The sequence below is a fragment of the Crocodylus siamensis genome, chromosome 4 (genome assembly GCF_052110815.1).
Source record: "Crocodylus siamensis isolate JL-2025a chromosome 4, ASM5211081v1, whole genome shotgun sequence".
Taxonomy (NCBI): Eukaryota; Metazoa; Chordata; order Crocodylia; family Crocodylidae; genus Crocodylus; species Crocodylus siamensis.
The window spans coordinates 164,887,806-164,909,177 of NC_143398.1; the positions used below are offsets into that span (position 1 = coordinate 164,887,806).

At 43.2% G+C, this 21,372-nt stretch overlaps 1 protein-coding gene across 2 annotated transcripts in view; it reads left to right on the plus strand.

Moving 5' to 3' along the window:
• Positions 1-21,372, plus strand: part of BMPR2 (bone morphogenetic protein receptor type 2) — a 197,104-nt gene that overhangs the window by 153,191 nt on the left and 22,541 nt on the right. For both annotated transcript variants that reach the window (XM_090044768.1, XM_090044767.1), the window contains 3 exons: positions 1,273-1,503; positions 16,206-16,320; positions 19,442-19,602. In XM_090044768.1, the coding sequence (XP_089900894.1) occupies positions 1,273-1,503; positions 16,206-16,320; positions 19,442-19,602 (507 nt within the window). The remainder of the gene's footprint in view (positions 1-1,272; positions 1,504-16,205; positions 16,321-19,441; positions 19,603-21,372) is intronic.

Genomic DNA, 21,372 nt, shown 5'->3' on the forward strand with positions numbered 1-21,372 from the left:
AAGTAGCAAGGTCATAAATATCTTCTAAGTTGTGTAAGGCTACTGCCAAGTCTTCCGTGCTTTCTCAAGTATCATGGAGCTGGTTTCTTCACCCCTGCAAACGAAGCATTTGGTAGAAGGATATTATAAAACAGGAAAAGCATGTCCCAGTAACCTTTAAGATCATTTTCAAGGGGGGTGGGAGAGGCGGTATATTGAATTCACTCTCTTGCTGTTGAGATGATTTTTACTGCTTTTTACCTGCCACAGTGAATAGTCTGACATGGAAGGGACCAAGAAAGAAAAATTCTCTCTTACATGTGAATTTTCTTTCTAGAAGCCTTCATGCCAGTCAGGCTGCTGCCCTTGTCAGGATTACATTAGGTGTTTTTAGCTATTACCTACTCATTATATAGTTAGAAAGGGAAGAGGAAGTTCCTCCAGAAAATCCTGGGATTTTGTTGTTAGGGTCAGCTGCCAATGGTTGAAGTTAAATACTCTTAAATTTTTATATAGTTGGCTCCCAAAGCTGGAAAATGCTGTTTTTCTGAAGTGCTCTTCCTGAGGGTGGTAGAAAAGCCAGGCTTAGAGCAAAAAACTAGTTAGCCTCCAGTTGCTGTGGAGACGGGAAACACCCCACTGTGAAAACTGACATGATGGGTCCTAAAATGAAATGGTAAGAAAGAGTTGTCCCTTTCTATTAAAAGCTATTTAAACTGTAATGGATTTTCTAGGTAACAGCTTTAAATTAGGTAGATTTGAAACCGAAGAATGATGATATTAAGCCTTTTAAGACTGAGATTCAAACTACTAAATGGCACGGAAAGTTGTGAGAGCATTCGTCACATCTCTTTTTTTTTGTTTGTTTTTGAAATGAAGATTGCTTCCTGCTCAAACTCTCAGAGGAAAAGATGCATAGGGTAAAAGATTAGGTGATACAAAAATTAATTAGCAGTACAGAAATACATGGATTTAACTTGATCTGTTTAAAATATTTAATGAGTTATGCATTTATTTATTGTGGATTGGAGTAAAGAGAAAGCTAATAAGAGCTAGTTTGGCCAGTGCAAGTTTGAAGGCCACAAAGGCTTTTGGGACAAAGTTCTAATTTTGGTCTGTGGCAGAAAATATTGACTAAAGTGTGTCATGGCTTCTGCAATACAGAGTTTCACAAAACATAGTGCATAACTATATATCTACATAACTATATATCTTCCACTACTTGGCAGAGTGAAAACCTTTTGTTCGGATGTGCTTTATTCAGTATAATAAGAACTTTTAAACTTTTCACAGCTGATTGGCCGGGGGCGATATGGAGCAGTATATAAAGGCTCCCTCGATGAGCGTCCAGTGGCTGTAAAAGTATTTTCCTTTGCCAACCGTCAGAACTTTATCAATGAGAGGAACATTTACAGAATCCCATTGATGGAACATGACAATATTGCCCACTTCATTGTGGGAGACGAGCGATTCACTGCAGATGGACGTATGGAATATTTATTGGTGATGGAGTATTATCCCAACGTAAGTACTTCACATGGAAGAATTTGGTTTGTTTTGCAGCTGAACAAGAGTAAAATAAAGAGAATGAGCATTAATATATACCAGTATGCTCCAGTATTTCTTCTTGCATAAATAACTCACCTAGCCTAGACTAATGAAAAAATAAAGAAATAAGAATTTTCATAAGCTGCAGTGCAGTCTACTGTAATACGATAAAGATTTTCCACGTTCTTGGAAAAAGTACTGGGCTGTCAGTTAAGATGCAGATGTTTTTATAAACTGTGGCATATGCAAGGATAGACGATTGAATGGTTTGAGTCTTTCTGACTGAAATTTATTCAGTTCAGAAGTACTGCCTATTGAGCATTAAGAGATGTTGAAACATCATATCTGTATTATGATGTAGTTCCGAGGTTATTAGGTTTGCAATGTGTAACTAGTCTTTCACTCAAGCTAAATAAATTTAAAATAATTTTTGTCAGATAAGGTCATGGTACTATAAATCATATTCCTCTTTTAGGAAGGTAAAATTAACATCCTCACCTAAACTTTTCTATATTTTAACACGGTTTATCTTCCACTAATCACAGGTCATGTATAGAACAGGGTTCAACAACCTTTTGAGGAACAGTGGGCTGAATTATGGAGCTAGGTCCAACATGGGCCACTGCTTCTGACCCGGCCACTGCTGCTCCACCACTCCCTTCCCCTGTACCTGCCACATTGTCAACCTGCTGCCAAATTGCTGCAGATATCCCTGGGCGCTGGTTTGCTGCCATTGTCCCAACTTCGCAGGCTAGATGGAATTATTGGGCTGAGTCTGGCAGAAGGGCCATAGGTTGCCAACCCCTAATAGAGAAAATACATGAAGGAAGGGAGCTTAACCACAAAGTCAAAAAAAAGTGTTGAGAAATAGATGAAATATACCTTCCTTATATTAGCAACTAAGGACTAACATGGTTGCTGTGTGTGGACATGGCAGATTCCATGTAACATTTTTGTTTTAAAACAAAATAAAAACAATATGGGCATGGAGAGGGTGATGTCAAGATTCTTCTATATCCTTCACAAATATGTTTCCTCCTCCTAGTGTGGTGTAATAAGCTGCACTGCAGAGCTGGCTGCTTTTTATTGCTGAGTGTACAGCTATGTATGTGCAGTTTTAAAATGCATATAAACAATGTCAAAATGCATATAAAACATTTGTATATGAATAATTACGGTAAATAATAAAATTAGTGTTTCTATCTTTAGCTATACCAACATGTGTATATATAAATGTACAAATTCCAACTATTTCTTTATATCTATCTTGTTGGTTTTACAATAGAAAATATGTTAGAATGGTTGGTCATTTGGTTACACAAGCCTAAATCTCATTTATAAAATCTATTTGAACTTCAGATCCCATAATCAATGTCCATAAGGGAAAAGGACAATATTTGAGTTGTGGGGGAGAAGTGGGTGGGAAGCATATGTGTTCAAATGTTAATAGAATATCACAGGGAAATCTACTAATGATAAATAATTACAAGAATTATTACCTCCTCCTGAAATACTCAGGGTATGCTTAAGGTTAAAATGAAAAGTATATCTAATATATTTAAAAATTCAAATGATAGTGGCAGAATGTATGAAACAGTTGGGATTCTAGGTGCCAGTGATCAAAACTGAACACTTTGAAGAGGATCCTAACTATCAGCAATTAAAATAGAAAACACCACTGAAAAAAGTGTCAGCTATAAGCAGATGGATTGCTATGGAGAGAGGTCCAAAAAGTAAGAACCCCTTTGGAAAAAGTTCAGTCACATGCAGACCTTAGCTTCCTATACACATGTTTGGGGTTGAGGGTGGGGGCATTTTAATTAGTGCAGTTCCCAGAGAGCTGCTCTAATTAAAATGCCTCATAATCATGTGTACTAAGCCCCTGCAGGTTTAAAAATGGCTGTAGGACACTTTATCTAAACTTCATTTGACAAAGGTTTAGATAAAGTGCCCCAGTGACCAGCTTTAAACCCAAGGGGGCTCATATACATGACAGCGAGGCCATGCTGGACCCATCTACTTAGAACATGGAGCACACTTGATTAACCAGCACGGGTATAGGCACCCTTCGTGTAAAGAAGTGTAACATATAGACAGACCCTTTGTCTACAAGGAGAAAAGATTCCTCTTTCAGTCAGATTTAAAGTTATGTTTCAATCACCTGAGTTAGGTTAAATCAACTGAACAGTCCTCACCCCTGCCAAACATCCACGAAAAATGGTTTAACATGTTTGGAGCATTTGAGCTGCTTGGATTATAAACTGGCATTAAGGGGAGTTTTCAGTTAAAGCAGGGAAACTTGATTGGGAGGGAGGAAGGAGGACCCAGGAAACTATAGGCCAGTTAGTCTTACCTCGATCCTGGGGATGCTTTTTGAGAGAAATATCATAGCGCGTGTCCACGAGGGACCAGTAGGGGAGATTATGCTTGGGGCAACCAACGTGGGTTCATTAGAGGCAGGTCCTGTCAGACCAACCTGGTGGCCTTATATGACCGGGTCACAAAATCCTTAGTTGCAGGGATAGCAGTAGACGTAGTCTTTCTGGACTTTCGGAAGGCCTTCGACACTGTCTCTCACCCCATTCTCATTAAAACACTAGGGGACTGTGGCATCAACACCTACACAGTCAAATGGGTCACTAACTGGCTAGAGGGCCGCACCCAGAGAGTGCTAGTGGACGGGTCATTTTCAGCCTGGAGAGATGTGGGCAGTGGGTTCCCCCAGGGCTCAGTCCTTGGGCCTGCACTATTCGACATCTTCATCAGCAACTTGGACGAGGGGTAAAAAGCACCCTGTTCAAATTCGCAGGCAACACTAAGATGTGGGGGCAAGTGGGCATGCTAGAAGGGAGGAATAGGCTGCAGTCGGACCTAGACAGGTTACAGGGGCGGGTGGATGAGAAAAGGATGGGTTTCAACACTGACAAGTGCAAGGTACTGCACCTTGTGGGGGAAGAACCCCTTCGGGCTGGGGAACTACCTTCTCATCCGTGCAGAGGCAGAAAAGGATCTTGGAGTCATCGTTGATGCCAAAACGAACATGGGCCAACAGTGTGGGGATGCAGTCAGGAAGGCCAACTGTACCTTGTCATGCATCCACAGATGCATCTCAGGCAGGTCCAAGGAGGTAATCCTCCCCCTCTATGCGGCACTGGTCAGGCCGCAACTGGAGTACTACATTCAGTTCTGGGCGCCGCACTTCAGGAGGGATGTCGACAGCATGGAGAGGGTCCAGAAGAGGGCCACTCACATGATCAGGGAGCAGCAGGGCAGGCCCTATGAGGAGAGGCTATGGGACCTGAACCTGTTCAGCCTCCACAAGAGAAGACTGGGGGGGGATCTAGTGGCCTGTTACAAACTAGTTGGGGGGGGGGGGCCAGCAGGCATTGGGGGAGCCCCTGTTCCCCCGAGCACTACCAGGAGTGACTAGGAATAATGGTCACGAGCTGGCAAAGGGTAGATTCAGATTAGACATCAGGAGGCGCTGCTTCACTGTCAGGGTGGCTAGGATCTGGAACCAACTTCCAAGAGAAATGGTGCTGGCTCTTACCCTGGGGGTCTTTAAGAGGAGGCTAGATGTACACTTGCTGGGGTCGTTTGACCCCAGTACTCTTTCCTGCCATGGCAGGGGGTCAGACTTGATGATCTGCTCAGGTCCCTTCCTACTGTACGAATTATGAAACTATGATTGAAAAATGCATTCAAGGGAAATGATGAAAATGTGAAGGAGGCTTACAACAAATACCTCTTTTATATTGTAAGTACCCTCCTCAATAAGGTATTTAAAACATCAGGGCTAGCCTAAAACCAGTCCACAGTTGATTTGGTAGCTAATAGAGAAAAATGCTCAGCAGGTGTAATTAATACACAGCATGATCCTTAATTCAGTGCGCAGATGTTCTTCTGTATACTGAACTAACAGCAAGAAATGAAAGATCCCTGCTGGAAGCTGTTACTAGAAGGGAATTACACTTGTCAAGCCTTAGTCATAAGAACCTGATGTGAATAAGGAGGCCACCTGTACAAGCTGTGCAGCTGAAATATTTTTTTTATCATATCCAAAACATGCCTTTTCCTGAAAAGCTTTGGTTAAAAATAATGTCCTTTTAGTAATGGTGAGAACAAATGACAGCCTTTTGACAGTGAATAGCCTTATACACCAGCAGGATTTGTCTTCCATGGGTTAAAATTGAGGCAAACCAGATTAGTACACTTTTATCTTGTCCAGCACTCCTCCTGAGCAGAGTCAAAGCAAGCAGGTTGCAAGGGGCAGCACATGTATAATGGTGTATTATCAGCATCCTGGACTGATAATATTTCATCACTTGTTAAGAGAATAAACAGGGTGGTAAAGACAGTGAAGGATAGCTTCTTTAAAGCACTCCCTAGCATCACACAGTTGTCCGTCAGCAATCCAATGGCTTGTAGCTTTTAAATATAATTAGAACAGTTAGATGATGATTCCAGACGCACCAGCATGGTCCTCTGGTCAGTGAAGCAAAAAACAATACTCAGTTACCAAAAGCCAGGATGAAAAGGGTTAAATAAGTCATACTGAAGGGTCCTTTATTTCTAATGTGTACCTTGCCATGGTGATACTGCTTATGGGCTCTATGACCTGATGAGCTATGTCAGTGGGATTTCTTCTATCGGGAATACAAATCTTGCAGCCCTCCAGGTTTGGGGATTGGCTATGAAACAGATAACCCCATACCACAACAAATATTCTTGTCATGGAAACAAAGGAAAGATCTTGCCAATCTCAGAAAAGGCAAACATGGGATTTGTATCATACGACATCCTTTTAAGCAACAAAACAGAACATGGTATAGATGAAACTACTGCAGGGTCCATATGCTGGAGAACTGTATTCAAAGAGTAGCTACGAGTAGTTTAATTGCAAACTGGAAAGATATGTCAAAAGTGGGAATACAGGGGTCTGTCCTGGGTCCAATTCTGTTCAATGTTTTATTGAATGACCTGAATAATGATATAGAGAGTACATTTATTAATTTTACAGGTGATAATAAGCCTGGAAGAAATGCAAGCATTTTGAAGGACAGGCTTAGAATTCAAAATGGTCTTGACAATTTAAAGAAATAGTCTGAACTAAATTGGATTAAATTTAATAAGGACAAATGCAAAGTACTATCATAGCCAGAAATAACTGTACACATATAAAATAGGAAACAACTGGATAGGCAGCAGTTCTGTAGAAGAAAATCTGGGGATTATGGTGGATCATAAAGTGAACATGAGTCAACAATATTGCACTGTTGTACTGTTGCAAAAAAGAACAAACCCACCAAATTACCATACTAAGATATATAAATAGGAGTATTGTATGTAAGATATTAAGTTAAAACTTCAACTATTTTCAGAATTGGCAAGGTCTCATCTGCAGTATTGTGTATCATTCTGGGTACCACACTTGAAAAAAGATGTAAATCAATTGGAGAAAGGTCAGAAGAGTGGAACAAAAATTATCAGAGGTCTAGAAAATGACACAGGAGGAAAGATTTGTGTTTGTTTAATCTAGGGGAAAGACATGGGAAGATACAAGTCTTCAAATATGTAAAAAGTTATTAAAAACTGACGCCCAGGAAAAAGCCAGCCTATTAAATGGGTACTTTGTATTGGTCTTTCATCAGTCCCATGGGACGCCCATGCCCACCTTGGGACAGGGCAGTCAGGGTGAGGGAGATCCCGTGCCCTCCATTAATGCTGACCTCTTGAGGGAATACCTTGAGAAGCTGGATACCTTCAAGTCAGCCGGCCCTGACAATCTACACCCCAGGGTACTCAAGGAGCTGGCAAGCACCATAACCCAGCCTCTGGCATGGATCTTTGAGGACTCCTGGTGCTCTGGTGTAGTGCCCAAAGACTGGAAGAAGGCCAATGTGGTGCCTATCTTCAAGAAAGGGAGGAAAGTGGATCCGGCTAACTATAGGCCCATCAGCCCGTCTGCTATCCTGGGGAAGATCTTAGAAAAGTTTATTAAAGAGGCCATCCTTAATGGACTGGCCAATGCCAACATCCTAAGGGATAGCCAGCATGGATTTTTTGCAGGTAGGTCTTGCTTGACCAATCTCATTGCCTTCTATGACCGGGTGACCTATCACCTGAACAAGGGAGAAGAAATTGATGTAATATATCTTGACTATATATATCCAAGGTGGAGATGAAACTGGGACTAGCTTCCCGGATCAAGGACAACAAGAAGTCCTTTTTTAAAATGCATAGGGGGCAGAAAGAAGGTTCTGGGTAATGTGGGGCCCCTGCAGGACACGCTGGGAAATTTGGTCGTTACACCAGACGACAGAGCTAACATATTTAATGATTTCTTTGCCTCCATTTTCCTGAGCAGGGACCGGAACTGCCACCCCCCCTTCCCCCCCTTAGACACCAGGGGAGGCACACCAAGGCCAAGGGTTAGTGAGGAAATAGTTAGGGAACTTCTGGAGGGACTGGATGTATTCATATCAGCTGGTCTGGACGATCTCCACCCTAAAGTACTGAGGGAATTGGCTGAGGTTGTTGTAGGACCCCTGGCACGGCTGTACGAGCACTCGTGGTGCTCTGGTGTGGTGCTAGAGGACTGGAAGAGGGTCACTGTGGTTCCCGTCTTCAAAAGGGGAGGAAGGAGGACCTGGGAAACTATAGGCTGGTTAGTCTTACCTCAATCCTGGGTAAGCTTTTTGAGAGAACTATTCTGGCATATGTCCAAAAGGGGCCAGCAGGGGAGATTATGCTTAGGGGCAACTAACATGGGTTCATTAGCGGCAGGTCCTGTCAGACCAACCTGGTGGCCTTCTAGGAGCAGGTCACCAAATCCTTAGTTGCAGGGGTAGCAGCGGACATAGTCTTCCTGGACTTTCGGAAGGCCTTCGACAGTGTCTCTCACCCCGTTCTCATTAAGAAACTGGGGGAATGTGGTGTCAACACCTACACAGTCAAATGGGTTGCCAACTGGCTGGAGGGTCGCACCCAAAGAGTGGTAATGAACGGGTCGTTTTCGACCTGGAGGGATGTGGGCAGTGGGGTCCCCCAGGGCTCGGTCCTAGGGCCCACACTGTTCAACATCTTCATCAGTGATTTAGACGAGGGGGTAAAAAACACCCTGTTCAAATTTGCTGATGACGTGAAGATGTGGGGAAATGTGGGTACGCTAGAAGGGAGGAATAGGCTGCAATTGGACCTAGACAGGTTACAGGGGTGGGCAGACGAGAATAGGATTGGATTCAACACTGACGAGTGCAAGGTGATGCACCTAGGGAGGAAGAATCAGCACCATACCTTCAGGCTGGTGAACTCCCTTCTCATCAGTGCAGAGGCAGAAAAGGATCTTGGAGTCATTATTGAAGCCAAAATGAACATGGGCCGCAGCGTGGGGACGCGGTCAGGAAGGCCAACCACACCTTGTCATGCATCCACAGATGCATCTCAAGCAGGTCCTCCCCCTCTATGCAGCTCTGGTGAGGCCGCAGCTGGAGTACTGTGTTCAGTTCTGGGCGCTGCACTTCAAGAGGGATGTGGACAACATGGAGAGGGTCAAGAGGAGGGCCACTCGCATGATCGGGGGCAGCAGGGCAGGCCCTAAGAGGAGAGGCTACGGGACCTGAACCTGTTCAGCCTCCACAAGAGAAGGCTGAGGGGGGATCTAGTGGCCTGTTACAAACTAGTCAGAGGGGACCAGCAGGCACTGGGGGAGCCCCTGTTCCCCTGAGCGCTACCAGGAGTGACTAGGAATAATGGTCACAAGTGGGCAGAGGGTAGATTCAGGCTAGCTATCAGGAGGTGCTACTTCACGGTGAGGGCAGCTAGGATCTGGAACCAGCTTCCAAGAGAAGTGGTGCAGGCTCCTACCCTGGGGGTCTTTAAGAGGAGGCTAGATGAACACCTTGCTGGGGTTGTTTGACCCCAATACTCTTTCCTGCCATGGCAGGGGGTCGGACTAGATGATCTTCTCAGGTCCCTTCCGACCCTACACACTATGAAACTATGACTTCAAAAAAGTCTTTGATCTGGTATCTCATGATTACCTCTTGGTAAAACTGGCCAATTGTGGCTTTGGGTCCACCATGATTCGCTGGCTGGGAAACTGGCTCCGTAGTCAGACCCTGAGGGTAATAATTGATGGAAGTCAATCATCGTGGTGTCCTGTGACCAGTGGCTCTGTCCTTGGACCCATATTGTTCATTATCTTCATTAATGATGTGGACATCGGAGTTAGAAGCAGACTGGCCAAGTTCGCTGATGACACCAAACTTTGGGGCAAAGCATCTACGCGGGAAGACAGGAGGGCAATCCAGGCTGACCTGGACAGGTTCAGCAAATGGGCGGATGAGAACCTGATGGTATTTAACACCAAAAAATGCAAGGTTCTCTACCTTGGGAAGAAAAACCTGCAACTTCCTTATAGGCTCGGCAGTGCTATGCTGGCTAGTGCTATGGAAGAAAGAGACTTGGGGGTCATCATTGACCACAAGATGAGCATGAGCCCGCAATTCAATGCTGCAGCTAGTAAAGTGACCAAAACCCTGGCTTGCATCCATAGATGCTTCTCAAGCAAATCCCGGGACGTCATTCTCCCCTTGTACTCGGCCTTGGTGAGTCTGCAGCTGGAGTACTATGTCCGGTTTGGGGCTCTGCAATTCAAAAAGGATGTAGAGAAGCTTGAGAGAGTCCAGAGAAGAGCCACACGCATGATCAGAGGTCAGGAAAACAGACCTTACGACAACAAGCTGAGAGCCATGGGGCTCTTTAGCCTGGAAAAGCGCAGGCTCAGGTGATCTGATGGCCACCTATAAGTTTATCAAGGGTGACCACCAGGATCTGGGGGAATGTTTGTGCCCCAGAGCGCCCCAAGGGATGACGAGGTCGAACAGTTATAAACTCCTGCAAGACTGTTTCAGGCTGGACATAAGGAAGAATTTTTTTACTGTCCAAGCCGGCAAGGTCTGGAACAGCCTGCCATCAGAGGTGATTCAAGCACCTGCATTGAACGCCTTCAGGAGTAAATTGGATGCTTATCTTGCTGGGATCGTATGACCCCTGCTGACTTCCTGCCCTTCAGGCGGGGGGTTGGACTCAATGATCTTTTGAGGTCCCTTCCTCTTTTTCATAGATTTCACAGACATTAGGGCTGGAAGATTAGAAAATGGTCTCCATGTCCACAGGAAATAGGACAAGTAGTAATGTGTTTAAATTGCTAAAAGGGAAATTTAGGTTATACACAGGAAATTTTTTCTAACTGTGAAGACAGTTAGTCACTGGAGGAAATTACCTAGGCAGGTAATTCCATCATTTAAGGTTTTTAAGAGCATGTTAGATAAATACTTGTCAGGAATGGTTTATAATTGAACCTGCTATGGGACAGAGAATGGACTTAGATGGCCTCCTAAGGTTCCTTTCAGCCCTATTTTCTATTACATTTCCTCCGATTCTATGGAAATATTCTCACTGTCCCTAAAGAACAAATTAAAAGAGTAGAACGTATTCATTCTATAATAAGCAGGCCTGTACCTGAAGTAAAAATCAACTTAGACATCATAGAACAGATGAAAGAATAGAATGTTAATTGCAAGGAAATCACCTTGGGGGAACTTAAAGCAGATTTGGCTTTAAGTTTTAAGGAGTGAGGCAGGATAAAATAACTGCATGTCTATTCAAAGCCAGTGGTGAAAAGAAAACTTGAAAATGCTGCTAGGATTCTTCAGCCAAGTACAGGAGACAGAATCCACCACAAAAATGGAACAATGAAATAATGGAATGGCCTGAGAGAGGAGATTTAAGAGCATGATTTTGTTAGTCCCCAGGAAACTATTCTGTACAATGGTTTTGAACAGAATCCATAATCCTATCACCAGTGGATTTTGAGAAAAACAAGCTGGTTTTCATCCCATCCATTCTTTTATTGCTCATAGCTTCATGCTGTGCGTTATCATGGAACAAAGCACTGAACGGCAGCTACAACTCATCTTAAATTTCATCAACTTTTAGAAAGCCTTTGACAGTGTAGTGTAAGTATTTGTGGTAGATGCTAGGAATCTGTATATTGTCATCTAAAACTGTCCAGATCTTCTGGAATCTTTATCAAGACACCAGATGTGCTGTAATGTTGTGCCAGGAATTGGTTTACTGGTTTGATGTTCCTAATGGTGTTCATCAAGGGTATGTCCTCTCCCCTTTGTTATTTGGTATGTTCATTGATTCTGAACTATCTCTGGCATCAGGATTAGAAATTCTTCGGGCAGATGGAGTGCTTAGAAATCTGAACTTTATGAATTATATCTTCCTCTTGAATACAGTGATGCACAAAATATAACAAAAGACTGATAGCTTAGTCACAACTGTTAAACAATTGGGCCTTATAATCAGCAAGTCAGAAATAAGGGTTATGAAAGCCAATGCAACCATTGTTCTAGAAATGTTCTTCAGTGCTGCTGATGACTTTATGTACCTAGGCAGCATCTTTCATAACTCAGATTCCTGCATCTGTGATAGGATGACTCAACTGGGAAAGCAAGCACTGCTTTTCAGGAACTCGCCTTATTATGGAAGTCTAAAGCGTCAGCACTAAGCTATGAATCTTTATAGCAGTCTGTTAGGCATATTCTTGTATGACTGGAATCCTAGAAGAATAATTTCATCAAAAAGAAGTTTAAATGCCTTCCTGTCTAGATGTCTGCTCTGGGTATTCAAAGTAAAGTTTCAGATGGAATAAGAATGCTGAGATCTTGAAATGAGTATAATTCACCCACAGTAACACAAATAGTACAGAACTTACCGTGACTGTATTCTGGGAATGTTGGCTAACAGGCTCCCCAAACAAGGCTCGTTTTAAAAGCCCTAAAGCAAAAGGAAGAGAAATCAATGCAACACATTCATAGTTGAAGCAGCAGACTTGCAGGTTAAGAGTTTGATCGAATTGAAGAAAATGATCCAGGATCAAATAGGTTAGTAATGACAGAACTATGCCCTATGCACCTGATCATGTGAAGCAGATTGGATGCAAAAATCCTAACTTTTGCTGATCTACCAGAAGGTCCCAGTTTTAGTGCTGTAGGGTGGATCCCCATGAGCACGTACATTTGGTTTGCAGTGCACATGCACCCATGGTCTGTGCTGCTAATTTGCTGTGCAACAGGTTTTGGGGGGTTTTTTACACTGGGCGATCCTGGTGTTAAAAAAACTGCTGCTAAAAAAGCTGTGCGGTACACATGGCAGCAGTATGTGCTGCCAAAAAACAGAGCCTGGCTGGCCACAGCCACACTCTAGCTGCCAGCCAAGCTCTGAGCCACTGACTCAGTGCCGCTGCTGCCCCAGGAGGCCCAGAGTCCCCCAGGTAAGGCTGCTGGGATCAGCACAGGCACTGGTTTCAGGCCCCCCTGCCCCACCCAGGTCCCTTTCCTGTGTGCCGGAGTGCACATTCAGGGATGTGGCCACGGACAAATAGCAGCAGCACAAATATGTGCCACTGCTATTTGTGCCATGGGAAACACGCCCCTGAACATGTGCTCATGGGGACGTGCCCATAATATCTAGACCATCTTCCCTCATACAGTTGCTACAGCAGAGGACAAAGAAAGCGTCTCTGACTCTGTTACATCTCTTTTCTGTGTCCACATACCATCCATGATCAGAAAATAATCAGACTCCAGAGGATCACCTTTGCACTTCCTTTCAAATCTGACTTAGATGCCCCTAAATATCAGTGTTAAAATATGATGGAAACAGAGATGCAGTGGAGTACCAAGAAACCATTCCTGTAGCTGATGTTACATCTGTCAAAGAGTTCATAATTCTCAAGTGTGCTTCATTTTTTAGAGACATAGTTCATTTAAGTCCCAAAGTTAACTATCCACAGAAAAATGTGGTGCCCTTTCACTTCTGTTGTTGAAAATGACTTGCCTCAGAAATTAAGAATCCTGGCTCTTGGGTTATAGATGAAGTTATTTCATACTAAAATCAATCATCTTGAAAGGGCTTCAGGTTTTTCATTTTAATAATTTTTGTGCCACCTTTATTTTGGGTCTCTAGCATGATGTCTCTTACATTTGGTCCCTGGCAGGTTGAGAGGTCTGAGTGAGCTTATCCATGCTCTAGCTGGAATGGAAAGCCAAATATAACTCAGAACTAGCAGAGACAGCAGAAATCCTCAGGATTCCAGAGTCTACATGAGCAGATAGAGACTGATTTTTAGCACTGACATGGGAGGAGTAGACTAAACATACTGAGTAATGGTGCGATTATACAGAGAAATAAGACTCAAAATATTTGACGTTATCCTAAATAAGGGCAGCTCTGTGCAAAATCTCTTTGTGCTAGATAAAAACTAGTCCGTCTCTAGCACTTGGGAGACAAGTGCTGAACTTTCTGATATCCATAGATACTTTGAAATTTCTGGCTAGTTTCATAGTTGTTAGGGTAAAGGAAAGTCATGATGGTATTTTTTTTATTTCGGAAAAAAAATATTAAAAATAAATATTTAAAATGTAAAGTGATCTATAACAAATTACTACTTGGATTCAGGGTTTCTTTTCATTATTAGAGCATAGAAGCAGCATGGGTTAGGTGTCTTGCAGTCTGCATATGACAACACTTAAGCAACACAAAATAAAATTTGGTTTGTGCATGGGGTATGTATGCAAGTCACATTTGTCCTATTTTTTCCAACAAACAGCTTATCTATTTGTGGCTCTGCATGCTATACAGTGTGAATTTAAAAGGCTTTAAGAGTTTTATAACTAAATATAGGAATGACAGGAACTGTATTCTCAGCTGGTTTTGGACTGATAGTGTTAAATAAACATTGGATTAAACATCTATCTCAGACTCCAGTACTTCTAAGCTGTGTTATACACATTTATCCCATCTAAACCACCTTTCAGTATGATGCAGTATATCCCAAATGTAGCCAAGTGTCTATATTTACTAGACTTTCAAAAAAAATTAGAAGTTACATGAAGCTGTTTTTTTTTTTAATTAAATATGAATTTGTATATAAATTATAAAAAGCTCTATTAATGGTAGAGATACTTGACTTCTGTTTACATAGTCAGATGTCAGTTTTCATTCCTAAGACTCCTTGTGGGACTGGGAGGAGTAACCCTGAGGTAACCATGGTCCAGGAAACATGCAGGGAGCATTTCCCAGCTGTCCAGCTCCTCCCAGGACTTGAAGGAGTCAAGTGGCAGGGAAAGGCTTCCCGTGCTTTGCCCAGACCAAGGACCAGAAGGAGTGGAGCAGCAGCTTCTCCCCATGCCTTCCTGAGACCTGGAGAGGGGCTGCAGGCTGAAATGCCTATAAGCTCCCTCTCTTGGGAAGATTTCTACTGTTGCAAATTTCCTGGAATTGTAGCAAGAAAAATTAATGTCTGTCCATTACCTATATGTCTTCTAGCTAAGATGCTGAGTGGAGCATGTAAGCATATTTAGTGAAGTTGGCATCTACAAGCTCTGTGGTGCTGGACTGGAGCATGCACAGAGTGCCAATGCAGAACCTTGTGGAACATAGCAAAATGTCTCTAAAAAGCTATAAATATGGTCTGATGATTACTATGAAAGGCACAAACTTCAGCCAAATAGGAATACATTTTCATGGGGACTATAAAAGACTCCTCTTATAGTGCAGGACTACTCCTGCTTCTTTTCTGCTCTACCCCACCCACCAACAAATTTAAAGCTTGTTTTCCAAACACAGGAGATGTTGAAGCTTGCCAAAGAGATGGCTCAGAAAAAGTAATTAAATATTGGCAAAACTCATTTTCCCTCATAACTTCATTCTCTGAAACAGAATTTTTCCTGAATTTTTTTCAGAAGTCTTCCAAATAAGTTGATAGCAAACTTGAGAATTATCAGCTCAGTCAACTAACGTTTTGCAAAGTTATCAACAACTGAAAATAACACCTTATCATGGGTAGTGTTGGCCAGATTTAACTACATATTGCTACCAATTCTGCTTCCTGGGGTGGGGAGGCAGAGCAGTTAAGGTGTCCCACTTCGCTACAGAAAACATCAGTTTAAAACCTCACTCCTGGTTCATGCCAAAGGCTGCCTCTAGATGACCCACATGTACATGAATACCTGGCCATTCAGGCTGGGGAATCGAGAAGACTGGAGTATGATGCTAGTTGCATCATTTGTTTGCATTATATTGGCACAGTAATTGATATACCTTAACCCAGTGAGCCATTTGACTTGGGTGGTGCTTTCTCAATTTTGACTAGCCCCTGTCCTTCTGAAATAAAATCTGTACAGTAAAGGTTGCTTTTAGTCCAGTAAATCTCTTGTTATGGGTGCTGATTATTCAGAGTTCACTATTTAGCATTCCAGGTAATTGTCTTCAGTTACCTTCCTTCTTTACAAAGGATTTCAGAATACTGGAATAGCTGCAAAAGGATAAATGCAGTCTATCTAAACTGCTTTAATTTTATAGCTAATGTTAATTTTTCTTCAGGTCTTAAAAGGCCTCACAGGAACTTATTTTTATTTTTGCATAATTTTTTGGTCTTCAACCTTCTATTCAATATTCTGTTAAACTTTTAGATAAAACTCATGAGCAGTTGCAGAATTAGAGTCTAGGGAACACTTGGTGATACAGACTCTTTAAAATATGTTGACTTAATTATTAAGGTTGATACAATTTCAAACCACTGTTTTTATTTTTTCCTCTAGGGCTCTCTCTGCAAGTATTTGAGTCTCCATACAAGTGATTGGGTGAGCTCTTGTCGCTTAGCCCACTCAATAACCAGGGGCCTGGCCTACCTTCACACGGAGTTACCTCGAGGAGGTAAGATCAGGAAGGGATGTATTTAGAGCAGAATAATTGGGATAGGTTTCAGGTAGTAGTTTTTCTTTTCCTTTTCTTTTCACAGGCAGTATCAAAGAGAAATAGTTTATTTTAAGAAATAACTGTAAGCAGATGATAAGTAAAAATATAGACTACACATAGCTTCCTGTAGTATATCCATCTCCTGAGTACTCCAACACCATGGTCTGGATCTGTAGATACTTTTATGAAAATGTGGACAAAGAGCCAACAAAACTCCACAAACATGCAAGAGAGAAGCAGAGTTGCACAATACTGTTGTGCCATAGTAAGAGATAACTAAAGACTCAGAGGATCTGACATGCACTATCTGAATTTTAAAAAGCTTGTAGATGAAGTGTTCTGATATATCACAGTTCATATATATATATCACAGAAGCAATATTTTCAGTTTAAAAGTATGCGTATTATGTATATGGAAGGAAAATATTTATATCTTCTGTTTTATTGTAGTCTTATCTTCTATAACATTTTCTTTCAGGGAAGGGACCATATTTTTACTATGTATAAATAAAAACACCTAATTAATTTGATGCTTTATTACAACACTGTATGGGACAAACCATTGAGACACAGCTTTTTCGTTTTTAGTTGCATGCTTCATTCAACATTTTTATAGCTAAAGTATAATTATATAATAGTTATTCTGAGATCTGTAATGTAAAAGTTTAAAAAGTATGGTTTGTCACTGAAATAGTAACTACAAATGAAAGGACTAGTAAGGCACAGGGAGATTAATTCACCAGTAAATAATAGAAGCTGAGAATGTCCTAAATTTTGGTTAAAAGCAAGTTTATAATAATGAATGTAAGCAGTAATGTTTATGAAAAATAGAGGAAAATACCTATTCAAAAGCAAGGCTATCATTAGCCTATTTTATATTCATATATGCCAGTGAAACTGCAGCCAGCACCTTAAACTTAATAATTGTGAAAGATACAGCTAAGTCTTTCCATTAAGCAGCTGCAATTACACAAACCTTTTACCACCGTGAAGAAAGACAGAACAATAGTCTTTTTTTGTGTGTGTATAATCCAGGGGGAAACTTACAATGCATAATGAACTCAGATTCTAGGAACATAAGACCATAATAAACCAGTTCTGCGTTCTTGGCTGTTTTACTAAACAAGTCTCCATTAAAAAATGGATACAAACTGTTCCGTTGGCTAGCAGTCGTAATTTGAGAACGCTAGATAAGGTTATGTTTACAATATTTTATGATAAGTACATTTCAGTCCTTTTGTAACAAGCTTCTGCAAAGGTTTACACAACTTACAGTGAAGTCCACAAAAAACTGCTCAAAACTGATAAGACTTCCAGCAGCATTTAAGTGTTTTAATATATTAGACTTTTCTGATACTTTGTGACTCAGTTTAAGACCTGTTACTTGCTTAGATCAACAGTTCATTCTTGCTGCCAAGCAGTGACTTTCCAGATATCAGCTGTTCACATTCAGTCATGGAAGGCATTAAAATAAGTTTGAGAGCCAGACCAGGCAGTTGGGGAACAGTGCGTTCATTTGTCCAGCTGGAGAGGTACGTTTAGGAATAACCTGAGGTTTCTCCTGGGGCAGCTCTGATCCATTGCAGGATTAGTGTGTTCGAGCTCTGGAACAAATGTGAGCTGTATATTGATATGACTGCCCCATCCAGTTTCTGCATAGGTGCCAAGCTAATCGTAAAGCAAGCTGCTTGTGCCTTGTATGAGGGAGGATTCTGATATCAGGAAGTTGCTTGGACTGGGAGTTAAATTTGGGACAGCAGGTCTGTGCTTAAATGCATATGACTTCCCTGCTTAAGCTATGCTGAAATCTTCGTGGGAATCAAAATAAACTTGCTGGTTTTGTTAAAACTGTGTAGAATTATTATCTAATAATAGGTTGCAGAGTGTAATAGACTCACTGGTAGAGTGGCAAGGTCTCCTCTCCTGCCTGACTCGCCACCTAGATACTACCCTGCTACTCCCCTCTGTCTTCTCAGGGTTCACCTACCCTATTATTTCACCTGCACTGCCTTGATGTTATGATTTCATAGAGGGTCTGCACCTAAGAGGCAGAAGTGGGTTTTGTGGTGACCGGTCCTTGTCTGGGCTAAGTCCTCCCCAGCCTTCACCCATTTTAATCTAGTAGCTGGGTTTTTGCATCCAAGGTCCACTGTACCAAAATCCCAGACTCCTGGGCCCCAGCTTACCCCTCTTGGGCTCTGGGTGCCTCTGCCCCCTGGGCTTGCCCTTTGTGGACTTCAGGCTCACACCTCACAGTCTTTGCTGCTGGGTATTCAATCCTCTTACAAGTAGCAGTCCTCCTGAAGTGTTTGGGCTTCTGCCCTCACATAGCCCACTGGACTTCAGGTCCTAGAAGTGCTCTGTGCTGGGATGTCCCTGCAGCATCCCTGTGGCTTCCAGTCCTCCCTTTACAGCCACAGCTGGTCCTTCAGTTTAAAGCCAAACCAAAACCATGATTGTCCACTCCCAAAACAAAAAGGTTTTCCTCCCAGGCTTAATCCCGCCCTATGATAGCACTACCACAAAGGCTCAAGGCACTTATCTATTGCTGCTGCCTGGAATGCAGAGTTTCTTCCAACTCCCCTTCTGCCCAGAGTCCTCCTTCTGTGAGCAGCCTGGACTGGCTTTTCCCTGGAGCTTTGCCTCCTGTGGTTCCTATGGCCAGTCTTTCTTCTCTTAGGCCTTGGGTTTATAAGCCTCTTCCTGAGTCACCTGACAGTCTACTTCCACCCCAGTCAATCACTAGCTGCACATAGGATGGACAACCATCTTAATTAAGGCCCTTCACCATTGTAAATCTGTTCCAGGGGCTGGGCCAGCCAGCTGACCCTGGGCCCCCTCTCCCCCTCAGTAATGGGACAGGGACCCCGTTCCAATAGACATAGCAAGATGTTATGAACATCAGTCAGTGTTTCTATGGTTACTAAAGTATGTTTCTGTGGCCATAAGGAAGAAAATGTTAACTTCAGGAAGTCATTTTTTTTTTTTTTTAATAAATGAGCAGACGCAATGAGATTCCTATTTTGTCAATCAGAAGTGCTTTTCAGTTAATAATGAACACTTTCATATATCCCCACAGACCACTACAAACCTGCAATTTCCCATCGGGACTTGAATAGCCGTAATGTACTGGTGAAGAATGATGGAACATGTGTAATTAGTGATTTTGGACTATCCATGAAGCTAACTGGAAACAGACTGGTACGCCCAGGCGAGGAGGACAATGCAGCCATTAGTGAGGTAAGCATGAATAAAGAAAGCACAGTAACAGGTCTTTGTAAATGGGATGTAATAGGGGAGACATTAATTTAGAAATAATCTGGAGATACCTACTTCTCAAGTGAGCAAGGAATAGTTGTAGAATTCCTTTGGGGGAGGGGAGAGATACTGTATATGGGGAAAAGAACATTGAAGAATTTAGTTCTTTTGAAAGGTTTGAGGTCAATGGCTGTGGAGACCAAAATCCTCTATTAACAGGACAGGTACAACAGGTCAGCAAGGATACCAGCAGGCATGGACCCTGCATGCTGAAGAGGGGGATACAGTGGTAGTAGAGAGCTTGCTGCACATCTATTTGGTGCCAGGCTCTCAGCAGCAGAGGAAACAACTGTGCCACCTCAACCCCGATCTGCTCCGGGTGCTTGTTTTCATGCTGAAGTCCTTTAGCGCAAATTTGGGGAAACCTTGTCTGAATGCCAGAGAGTATTGTTGATCTTTCTGCTGAGACCCATCAGCACTCGGTGCAGTTACAGTGGTGTTTGGTATGATGTAGATTCTCATCCCTTAGGCCAGTGGTTCTCAACGTTTTAAGACTCACAGCTCCCCTTGGGAAAATGCCAGCTTAGTTTCACTCAGTTTTTGATGACAGAAAAATAATAGAGCAATTCTTGTGTTGCAAAAAACACACACAGACCAGTACAACCCAGAATGTTTTTAACATTATGGATCCTATTTGATATCACTGGGATTATCTTGTGAAGGATGTTTGCACACCTAACAGTGATAACATTGCATGACACACTACAGCACCCCTGAAAGGATCTCAAGACATCCTAAGGTGCCAAGGCACCCTGGTTGAGAATAGCTGCATTAGGCTTTATATTGGGGGTGGGCAAAATACGGCCCGTGGGCCAGATCCAGCCTGCCAATCACTTCCCTCCGGCCCACAGAGACCCTTCAAAACCGATGTAATGGTTGCTACCTCTCTAAAAGCCTCCAGTGGCACCAGCCGCCGGCTGCAGCATCTCAGGCTGTTTCCTTGGGTTCTGGTTATGAGGCAACTGACCCTGACCTCAGCCTGACCTCCCCAGGCCCCGCCCTGCCCCAGCTCAGGCCATGTTTGTAGCTTGAGGGGGTGGGGGGCTGGGCTAGAACCTGTGGCGCTGGTGAGGGGAAACAGTGTCTGGGCCGGGTTCTGCTTTGCTGCACGGGACTGGAAAGGGCCCTGCCCTGCAGGTAAGCCCAGGAAGGACTGGCTGCTGGGCTGGCTTTCCCTGTGCCGTGCTGATCGGGCCGTGCAGGGTCGGGCTGGGCTGGCACTGGGGAGGGGAAGTGGCAGCTGTGCCACAGCTCCAGCCCAGTCAGCACCAGGGAGGAGAGGTGGCGGTGGAGCCATGTGCTGTTCGGGACAGGATAAGCCCAGCTGGAGTGGCAGGGGCTCAGCTGCATTTTCCTCCTGCCTGCACCAGTCAGTCTCAAGGGGCACATGGCTCCACCGCTGCTTCTGCTGGCCGGTGCAGACCTGGCCAGGTTCCTCCCATCCCCAGCAGCACGTGAGGAGCCGACTTCAGCTGCATGCCGCCTTTCCTGGCTGGTGCAGACCTGACCAGGTCTGTCCCATCCAAAGCAGCATGCAGCTGAAGCCAACTTCCCAGGTGCTGCTGGGGACGGGGCAAGCCCAACTGGGTTGGCACTGGCCAGCAGAAGCAGAGCCTCCTTTTGGGACCAGCTGGCACAGGTAGGAGGGAAGTTCTAGGGGAGGTCTGATGAACCTGAAACCCCACTGCTGGG